The 11,315-nt window shown below is 34.8% G+C and overlaps 1 protein-coding gene across 6 annotated transcripts in view; it reads right to left on the reverse strand.

The window, feature by feature from the left end:
- LOC134527988 (snRNA-activating protein complex subunit 4) overlaps positions 1-9,416 on the reverse strand; it is a 29,632-nt gene extending 20,216 nt beyond the window's left edge. The window contains exons 1-2 of one of the 6 annotated variants that reach the window (XM_063361131.1): positions 9,237-9,416; positions 1,830-2,963 (exon numbers count right to left, since the gene is read on the reverse strand). In XM_063361131.1, the coding sequence (XP_063217201.1) occupies positions 1,830-2,927 (1,098 nt within the window). In that variant the 5' untranslated portion in view covers positions 2,928-2,963; positions 9,237-9,416. Of the gene's footprint in view, positions 1-1,829; positions 2,964-8,563; positions 8,814-8,843; positions 9,000-9,034; positions 9,214-9,236 lie in introns of those variants that run through there. The other 5 variants (XM_063361130.1, XM_063361132.1, XM_063361128.1 and 2 more) reach the window with 5 other exon arrangements.
- Between the last annotated feature and the right edge of the window lie 1,899 nt (positions 9,417-11,315).

An 11,315-nucleotide genomic window follows, 5' to 3' on the forward strand; every position in this document is an offset into this window, starting at 1 on the left:
TTGTTCATGACTTCTGCGTCTCCATGGCAACGGGCATCGCGCGGCAGTGGCGTACCCACAAGGAGGGGCATGTATAATGAGCGGCGCAAGAGTGATCTGCCTGTAGACTGCCGTAGCGAAGTACGGGTACATCAGTTGTATGTTGCGTGCACGAGTCGGGAAACCATCGGTGGTATTCATTTTCTCTCCGGTACATTATACAGCATTGTAATAAATTTTCACTGAATTTTTTTTATTTACCATTACTGTAAATGGGAGATGTGGCTTAATTTTTTTTCCATTAGTATAGCCGTGCGAAGCCGGGTCGGGCAGCTAGTATAATATATTCTCTCATTTTCATTTTACTATGTTTTGGATGAATCTTACTTGAACTCCTGCGAAGTATGAAAAAGTTTATCTATAGGTTAAAATTTGATTTGAAAATTATTTTGATATTCAATAAGAAATAAAAAACAGTATTTGCAGAACTAAGAAAAAGTCTATAGACAGGAAGGAGATAATTTTTTATGATAACCTGAAAATCAGAATAAGAGGGTATAAAGAGATTTTCTGGAAGGGCGGGTAGAGGGGTGCCTTTTCAGGCTACGGCCCTACCCACCATGTTCAGAGTTACATTTTCAAGCCATTATTTTATTTTAGGGCAATTCCTACGGATGTTCTACTGAATAACCTTTGGCTTTTGAGTTTTACAGAAAATGCTACATGTTATCTCCTATTTGTAAAAGGTCAGGTAAACATCCACAGTTAAAATTTTTGCAGACTTAATGTGTTATGATCACTCACTACAAGTACAGTAGCATCCCGATTAACTGAGCTACGATTAATAGAGATTCCACATCATCCGAGTCAACCTGAAACATCATTACCGGTAATTTGCTTGAGGACCTATAAAATGATCTCACCGTAGTAGAAAGCCTAAAGAAAATTAACCTCAAAGATGACATTTACTCATAGGGCGAATTATAAATGATGTGAAAGAATATACACTGAAGAAAAGCATTCTATGATACCACTAAGGCAAATGCAAACAAAGATATTTTTTTATTATATCCGTGTTATCAGATATTTTGCTTGTCTGAGGTTTAAGTGGTTCACATTTACTAGGTCAATCGAGATTCTATTGTATTTTCTGATCTCAACAGCAAGGAAATGCTGTCAAGTTTACTTCTGTAATTGTATTTCCAAAGCCAAACATTATAAGATGTAAGTTCAGTATGCTTCTGCCACGCACCTAAATAACATTTTCGTGAGCTTAGTAACCTGTAGGCATGTGTCTAGCACCAAACTGTTACACTGTTGTAAATATAAAAAAGTTGCATGGTTATAAAGAGAGGCTTAAAGCTTCGAAGGCTTGGCTATCAACTGAATTGAGTAGCTGCCACTCGAGCATGGTGCCTTATTTACGATCATCACCAAGTAAATAATACACCCTGTTCACTCTCAGCAACGTTTGAGATTTCTCAGTTTGAATAATAACATGTGTTCAGAATTTCATGTTGTGACTTTGAGGTAACCTGGATACAGAATGCAACAGAAAATCAACATGCAATCACCTCACAACTAGAGAACCCCATGATCATTATTTCCATTAGTATAGATTTTTTTTTTTTTAGAAAAAAGGTTTTTCTATATCAAATAGAAACATTTGCAAGAATATTTGTTTTTGTGGAATGTTGTACCTAGTTAAAATGGTAATCAAGGCATAACAATTTCTCACCTAAAACTACATTATCATTAATAATTATGATATACTTTACTAATTGTTTCTAAGCTGAATATAAATTCAAGATTTATTTTTTCTTACGGGTAGACAACAAAATCATTCTTACCTGGAAATTATTTCGTTCAGCAAGAGTTTTCAGCATCTCCATTTCTTCTGCCGTCCACTCATCTTTGTTGATGTCTGGGTGCAGGTAAGCAAACCACATGCTCCGGACCGCTTCTGGCGAATGATGGTTGCACAGATCAGTCACAGATATCTTCAACCAATCATACTCATCAAAACGCCCATGCACAAGCTCGGCCAGGCTAAGCTTCTTGATCAACTTTCGCCTCTCCCGCACGTCTGACAACTCATCTTCCATCTCCAGCCTCCTTTCTTCATCCACGTTGTGAAGCTCAGACGACAGCTCAGAGATCCTTCTCTTGCAACGCTCAATCCGTTTTTCGACCTCTATATCCATGATGGCCTGTGCCACTTTCTGTTTCTCGTACGGTTTCCACAAATGTGTGTTAGGGAGACTGTTGATGTTGATCTCATTCCTCTGCTCTTTCTGCAGAACATCGTAGTTTTTGGGCCCATAAAAGAACTGCCTGTCTTTGAAGTAAGGCGCACCAAACACATGAACCCAACCACTGGACTTCGAATTGGTTGGATCCAATGACTTTCCAATGACCTTCTTATGCTTGTTGTTTAACTGTTCTGTGTACACCAACTTTTCATCCACAGACTTTATAAACACATCTAATTTGTTGCACATTGAGGACACCGCTGAATAGTAAGTTTTAATATCCCTGATCTTCTGCTCAAGCTCAGCCTTTTGTTCTTCATAGCTTATCTTCCTTGTTTCTTCTTGCAGATCTTTCAGTGGTGATGGTTCTTGTGGATCTTCTTCTTCTAGATTCACTTCATTATTTTCATTACTTTCAAGAGGCACATCCACCTCACTGTCTTCATATTCTTCTATGATTTCAACCTGCTCTGGGTATAGGTACTCTATTTTAACTTCATCCTCTTCTTCAGTTTTGATTTCCTGCTTAACAGTGAATTCTTTTGGAACAAGTGGCATCTGTAGTAAGATGAAATCTTCTTCACTATCATCGTCATCATCGTCATCAACTCCATGATTAATCAGCTTCAATGTATCCTCTATGCAAGTTGTCACAGGTAATGATTTTTCACTGTGCATACCATTAGTATGATTCATTTTGCTCAGTTAAGTATTGTATAGATGAGGAATATCCTATAAAAAGTTTGGAAAACACATAATTATTATTAGGTACTTATTCAATATTAATGAACATGAATCAAACAAGTAAGCAAGTAAGAAAACTTGAACATAGATAGCAACAAATGAGATTAGAAATAAAACTGTGTAAATGTGGCCACAAAATAAACTTTCAACTGGGAACTAAAAAAAGTCTATAAAGTATTATTAACATTATTGCTTAAATTAATTATTAATATTAATTTTAAGAACTCATATTTTAAACTTTTTAACATATATAAAACAGAAAAATGGACCACTATCATATGCAAGTTTCTTAAACAAACATGCATAAAAAAATCACTTTCTGCACAGCCTACATGCGTAGGTAGATTTTGAAGTACCTATTTCTTCTGGAAATGTTCTGGAAATGTCTATGAACTACTGGAAAATTTTAAGAACGAAATGTAGATAACATCCTTTATGTTCTCCAATATTCGAAAATGATTGTATAAAAACATTTTGTCATATTTCCCACAGCGAAAATGTTTAGAATGTTTTTAACTCAATTCATCCAGCATTGAATAGCTTAGAACAAATTTAATATTATGCCTAACAAGGTAGTATGTATACATTTTTGACCTTCAAACACTATTTTCTATCTATTAATACATGGTCGTGTAAAAATTTGCTTTGGACCAAAGTTTATTAAGATAATATTAAAATGGTTTACAATAAAGTCGAACAATTTTGATACTTCGGAAGAAGGTTTGATTTTTTTATTTCAACCTCTGTTTTAACAGCATTAGTTCATTTCATCAAAAATCATTTTAGCCAAAGTTTTAAATAATGTTTAGAAATTTTACAGTAAGTTATAATGGATTTGATAGTATACCTACTAAAAAAGTTTAAATTTTTTTTGTCTTTCAACCTTTGTTGTTTTCACTCCTAGCAAGAATGGTTGGTTACATAAAAATTTACTTTAGACACAAGATTTAGGCAAAATTTAGAAGTTTAAAATATATAAGAAGAGATTCAATAATGTCCCTAGAACAGATGTTTTATTTATTTTTAAAATCCCAACCCCTAGTTTTTTCAGCCTCTTGCTGTAATTGTTCGTCTTATAGAAAATTGTTTCAAACCGAAATTTGAGATAATTTTTAGAAGATTAATAATTATTTGTTATATATTATATACTTTACCTAATAAGGGAGTTATTAATTTTATTTTGTCTTTTAACCTATGTTTATATCACCCTTTGCCAGCAATGGTTGGCTGTATCAAAATGGAAAAATATTTTAGGTAATATTTGTAAGGTACACAAACAAATTGAACAGATTTGAGTGTATTTACTAAAACAGTTATTAATTTTTTTGTTCTTAAACCCTTGTTTTTTCCACCCCTGGCAGTACTGGCTAGTCGTATAAAAATTTTTTTTGGATGAAAGTTGTAGATAATATTTTAAGATTTCATGATAAATAAGAACCAATTCAATAGTACTGTTTTTTCAACCCTTTGGAGAACTGGTTCATCTTATTAAAAACTGTTCTAGACAAAGGTTTTAGATTTACAAACAATCTGAATGGATTTGATGGTGTGCCTAGTAAAGGAGTTACACATTATTTTGTCCTCCAACCCTTGTTTTTTCCACCCCTTGCAGCAATGGTTGGTCGTATCAAAAATTGACTTGGGTAAAAGTTTGTGGTAGAAAATTGTTTCAAACCGAAATTTGAGATAATTTTTAGAAGATTAATAATTATTTGTTATATATTATATACTTTACCTAATAAGGGAGTTATTAATTTTATTTTGTCTTTTAACCTATGTTTATATCACCCTTTGCCAGCAATGGTTGGCTGTATCAAAATGGAAAAATATTTTAGGTAATATTTGTAAGGTACACAAACAAATTGAACAGATTTGAGTGTATTTACTAAAACGGTTATTAATTTTTTTGTTCTTAAACCCTTGTTTTTTCCACCCCTTGCAGTACTGGCTAGTCGTATAAATTATGAATTATAATACATTCAAACATATGTGATTTTTTTTTTCATATTATGGGAGATATAGCGATTTTTCTGTTTTTAAAAAAACCTTCACCATTTATACAACTTTAGTTGGATTTGGCCCATTAATGAAATAAACCGAGATTTCCCATTGCAATATTTTATGATCAGTTTGGAAGTAATTTGTGCAAATTACAACAGTCATTGTGTCCATAAAAACATCAATTTATATATATATACACACACACACACACACATATATATATATATATATATATATATATATATATATATATATACACACACACACACACACACACACTTACAATAACTTCCAGTAAATTTTGAGATAAACTATAAACAGTTATGCTATATATTTAATGTCTCCTTTATCAAGTCTTTCTTTACGAACTTAGAAACCCGAGTGTACTTAAGTATATTCTCTGAACGTTATAGATTTCTTAGTAATTTATTGCTTCAGTAGCTTTTATTGAAGAAGCTTGAGTATCTTTTTTTAATTTCAGAATTCCAATCCTTCACTTAGCACGACTAATTTGTTCCTAAAAATGTTTGTGTTATTCAAAATCACGTATTCTGAAGCATTAGTCTCCATCACCTGTTACTTTCTGTTCCAGTATCTAATATCAAATATATTACCGCTAGTACAACCAACAGCATCAGATTTATACAACTGTTTGATAGAGTTCTTATTTTGTACGATTGTGCGCACAGTTGACTTGCTTAAAACTAAAGTGCGACCAACATAAGGGTGGTCTTCATGACATTCTGCACGTTGTAATAATTCTAGTTTTGCCTCAAATACTCGAACACGGTGCATTACGCTCTCACTTGGAAGCCGTGATTCCAATATGATTCCAATTACTGGTGCTTGTGCATATACAGTTACTGGCAAACGAATGGGCAGACTTTGCATTGTGTTTGTGCGTAAAAGTTCCCTCCACTGGCTAGACTGAAGTTTATCATGGCCCGGTCTGTAGCCGGACGACAATTGTATAGTCCTGCGGCATACGCGCAGACGTAAAAACATTGGGTCCTTTATACTCAATAGTTAGTACAACAACCGATAGCAAAGTCAGAACTGCGCGTGCATCTGTTCCCCCCTCATATAGCTAAGTTGTTTACCTAGTTGAAGCAGACTTTGTGGCGTCATGCACAACTTTTCTTTGCGTGTGGTGATTTCGTGCTAACTGAAATTTATAGAAGTGCTATTCAAGACTGGGGCAGTAAAATGAACAATGTGCTAAATGAATTCATGCAATTTAAATATGTGCTAAGTGCAGGGACTGGAAGTAACGCGCTACTAGTAACGACGTTATTTGTAACAGTTACTTTTTATGGTAACGATCGTGGTAACGCAATATATTAAGTTTTCAGTAACTGTAACTGTAACTGAATTACATTTTTCTGCCTTAAAGTAACGATAATTGTCGTTACTTCTTGCGTTACATTTATTAAATGTATTTCTTATTGAACGAACAACGATTTGTTGATTTTTTCAATCCCAGAACGAAAATCCCGACAAGCATATTATTTGCAATGTTATTGCTTGTACTTGTAAAACTGCTGTTGGCTAGCCTGCGCTCGTATTTTTATTGTCATTTATTTAATATTTGCGACATGCGGGTTTACTGCTGTGCTGTTTAATTAATTAACCTACCTGTGCACATGCGCGAAAGCAATGACATAATCTAATGAAGCGAGAAGCCCAGAAAGCAGTCCAGAATTTTCGTTGCCGTGGCCTTCATATTCTAATTTTTTCGAAGTTCGGTCGAGTAATAAAAATAACCTTATTGTGTGGTGCTGCGAACAATTTTGTAGTGTGAACTAATTACTCAATGTAATTTAAGACCTATTTAAATTTTTTCAGTTGAAAGAAACATATAACTTTACTAAACACAATATGTTTTATTAGCTTTTAATTATAACAATTTTACGTATCACATTTTTAGTTTTTCACAAAGTAACTGTTAAAGTAACTTACTGTTACTTTTTTCAGAACTGTAACTGTAACTGGTTTATTTTCAGTAGTGTAACTTGTAGTTGTAACAGGGTTACATTTACAATGGAGTATTTGTAACTGTAACTGAGTTACTTTTTAAAAGTAACTTTCCGGTCCCTGGCTAAGTGAGGGATTGGTGTATGCATACATTTTTCAATGTTTGTTTAGACCTACGTGAATATTTACTTAAATATTAAATAATTAATTCATTATCATTTAAAAACACAGTGTTTATGATTGTCAACAATCAATAACACGACACTTTAGGAAAAAGTCAGCACTCAACAGATTTCAGTATGAAGCCTACATGAAAATGAAAGATGTTAAGTATGCAATGTGTCCTTGGTGGCCGAGATTGCTGAGGCTACGCTTATGCAAAGAAGGGTAGTGTGTTCTAAATCATTTCCAAGCACGAATAAATTTACAATACTAAGTCTGTATCACGCAAAGTTCTCAATCCACTGAAATTACAGAGATACTGTCTGTGCGTAACTGTGTGAAGTAAAACATCATTCCACTCTATGGCATACTAAGTTAAGAAGGTACCTATTTTAGTCACTTTTAGTGCTGTGTGCTCGGTGGTGATGTCTCGCGTAAACTAACAATGTCACCTACTTACACCTAGCTTTACTAACAGTAACTCTTTCATTCCGACCTCTCCTTTTTTTATTGGCTTAAATGTTTAAAATATTGCAGCTGCATAGTTTATTTTGACGTGTATCATTTATACTAGACACAATTCCAACATCCACTTTTTAATAAACATTTAGTTAAAACTGAAATAAAAAATTTACCTGGGTTAGATATTGGAGGGGACAATATGAAACAATTTTAACCGGGGAAGGGGGCGAGGGACATGTCCCCAGTAGGTACTCTGGTTTTGTGCCAGTGATTCATATAACATCATTTCTTAACTATTTTATTGTATTAATTGTGTTGTGCAAAAATGTCAAGTATTGATTCCTATTTACTTTAATTGAAGTGTAGAAAATGGATACAGACAACAAACAGCGCATGAATTTATGATTGAAGTCAATTAAGTTTTAGACATTAAGATACTTCATATTATAAAAAATTACTGATACTGTTTGGTGCTTTAAAATTGACAATTTCCCTGTCTCTCCTAGTTGTGAAGAAACATTTTATACTCCCCTGAGCTTTCCCTGTTTTCAAGATTTCCCATCTGCGGAAGCCTTTTTTCTATGAACGTTAATGTGTGAAATTCAGTCCAGTGAATAGTCACAATAAGCATACAGTAACTTCAACAAAAATAACTTCTAGTTGTGTTAGTTTAGGCTACACTATTGTTAGTTATGCAAATGCTATATGTATATTCTTGTTGCGTGATTTTTCCTTGGTGGCTTAGTTTTCCAGGTTTATGTAATCATGATACAATATTGAAAGGTTGGATAGTTTAAGTTAGCATTTTAAAAACAGTAAAATCATTAAAATATTTAAATTCTCACAAAAGGGCATTCTTGATTCAAGCTTAGTTGTGGAAAAATCATTGTTAGATGTTAAGAGCTTTGAAACCCAAGAAAAATGTGCAATTTTATATTAAAAATAATTAACTACTATGGAGAATGACCAAAAATAATGTAATTAATTACTTATAACAAATTTTAATGATTCTTTGTTCCCCGGATTTCATACCCCTGCACACTTCTGAGCTTTTCAGAATACAATGGAATTCTTAAAATGTGGTCTTGCGGTTTAATCAAAGCAACATAGCCTTATTCAGTAAAACGATTTTTTAAACTTATTATTTCGGAAACACATTCTTGTAAACAATCACCCTAACAAAGATCACCGACATTCCGTTCATATATTTATACTTGTCCATCTTATCTACCACAATCCTGTAAAGATTGACATGAAAATTTCACCTACATGTAAAACCTTATCTGACCACGTAAACGTAATGCATTTTAAACTAATTTAACTATGTACTACACAAAATAAAAAGGACAGTAACAGTGTCCTAAGATTTCAAATAAAACACAAAACCGCTACAAACACCGCGTAACATTTGCGTAATATATTTGTGTATCATTAGATAGAATAACAAAATTGATACCTACTCAAATTAAATGCCAACATATATTCAAAACAAACACACTACATAATATAAATTACATTACATATCTTATCACGACACAGTTTACTAACGTCATAACGTTTTAAAAACGTTTCATTCTTAAATTCTACTATAGCTCGATCTGTACATTAAAATACAAAACAAACCGTCTATCACCTACATAGATAAAATACTAAAAAGATTACCAACAAAACGATCACAAAATATAGGAAAATACAATATCAAGCACATCAGTATTGCGTTTACGTGGTTCCAACATTTGTGCATCATGTGAAAATATACGTCAACGTTTTTAATGTGTAACTTATTTCATTCCGGTCAGTACCTAGGTGATCACTTTCTGAAACCACAAGAAACAAAAAACTGACGATAACTATCGGTGCTTAACCGGCCCGCATTGGCCGTTATGTGAAATTGCCGTTCCTCCAGGGCTGTTCCCCCGCGCCTATCGAAAATGCGTGCAATTGCAAGTATAAGTAAATCAAGTAAAACGATCCTGTGGCCGTTGTATTCTTCTGCCAGAACTTTGTGTATTCTTCCACCGCAGGTAAAATTAGGTAACAAATGTATTTTAAGACATTTTTATATCGCCATGCTGTTTTAATAATTAAATAACTTTTATTTACTGAGCACTACAGTCCACGAAAAGATCCTGAAACATATTTTCGTTTCCTGCACACTTCGCGCGCAAACAGCGACCCCACACTACTGAGGTTAACTCAGTCGTCGTTTACCTGGTGCAGAGGCCGGATTCGTGCACACACCGTAGAGCACTCATCATCTTGCTGCCACCAACCACCATTAACTTGAAGAATGTAAGCCTTCTTCAATCGTTTTCTATTTGCTCTGTGGCCGGCCTCCATCCAGCTCGATCTACCATATCAGCATGATCCCGACCGCCAATGCTCCTCTATGTCGCATAGACAGCTATGCCTCATCAACGTCTCGCAAAGGTGTGTGCACCGAACGCGCTCGTGCGCGCAACAAAGTGTAGTTCGGGCAGCGAGGCGAATGCCAGGCAACGAGTGCTACATCGGCGGAAGGATCCGGCCGGGTGTAGCATATCCCTCCGCCGAACTACAACAAATGCAATTATGTATATTTTTCCACAGGTTTTTATTAGACATTATTTTCATCATTTAATATTTCAGTCCTTTCAAAATTATGTTTCACTGTGCGCCTTGTCCCGAACCTGGCCGGTTCAGTTTCCCGCGAAAATCACACGTTTCCTTGGGAGGGCTGGCGGGGGAGGGGGGTCGCGCGCGGCGAGAGAGTCAATGTCCTTCAGGAGCTCGGATAGGCCGGCAGCCTTCGCGCAATGCGGAACCATGAACTCTTGCTTTCACTGACTTGTAGCTTCAATAGTTATAATCTTTCTTAATCTTTTACGTACAGTTCCGTGGTCGGCCTCAATTTACCATGAGGTATTTCACTTAAATAAATCAGTGCTCCAAGATGAGTGTTCAGCATATTACGTAAGTACTGTGGGGCATAGGCGTGCGCACGGTAGGTGCCACAGGTGCCTTGGCACCACCATTAGGGTTAACGTTATTTTATTTTTTACAAGCAAAAATAATACATACTTACAAAAAACCGTATTATTTCCAAAAAAAAAATATGTTTGCCAATCGTGTCGAGTTACAGATATGTGCTCATAACACTATCAGTATATCAATTATCAATCGAACCAACTAGTATACACACAGAAACAAGACAGGTGCAATTACTTGTGTTGTACACACGGGCTGTGGCTACAAAACTTCTGAAATGTAAATACTTCTCCTAGTTCTCCTCGAATTACATAGAATGCGCGCTCGGTGTCCACTGTTCACTCCACTCGGTAGGCGCACGGAATAATAGCCGCCGTCCGCCAGGTAGTACTACTGTGTAGTGTTTACTCTTACTTTTTACTCATCAGTTTACTGTTCTAATGAGTACACGAGTACAGCCTGTGTTTGTTACGTGGATCACTCATTAATTAATTATCATTTTATTTTCACTAGTTGACAGTTGTTATAGTTCGTTAATTGCTGTATATATCTGTCTGTATGATTTATAAACGGGTGATTAAAATTAAAAAGCCGGATCCCGAAAAGGATTACTCGATGACTTATATGCAGTCGCCGACAAAACATTTTTGTTGTATTCCAAAAGTTAAAGCTTTTGCCTACTCTTATTTGTGTATTTTTATTATGTTAATATTTTACACATTTGAGGTATGTTACAAAAACTCCCTTGATTTGTTGATTTTAAAACTTAACATA

This window comes from Bacillus rossius, chromosome 1 (genome assembly GCF_032445375.1).
Source record: "Bacillus rossius redtenbacheri isolate Brsri chromosome 1, Brsri_v3, whole genome shotgun sequence".
NCBI classification, from domain to species: Eukaryota; Metazoa; Arthropoda; class Insecta; order Phasmatodea; family Bacillidae; genus Bacillus; species Bacillus rossius.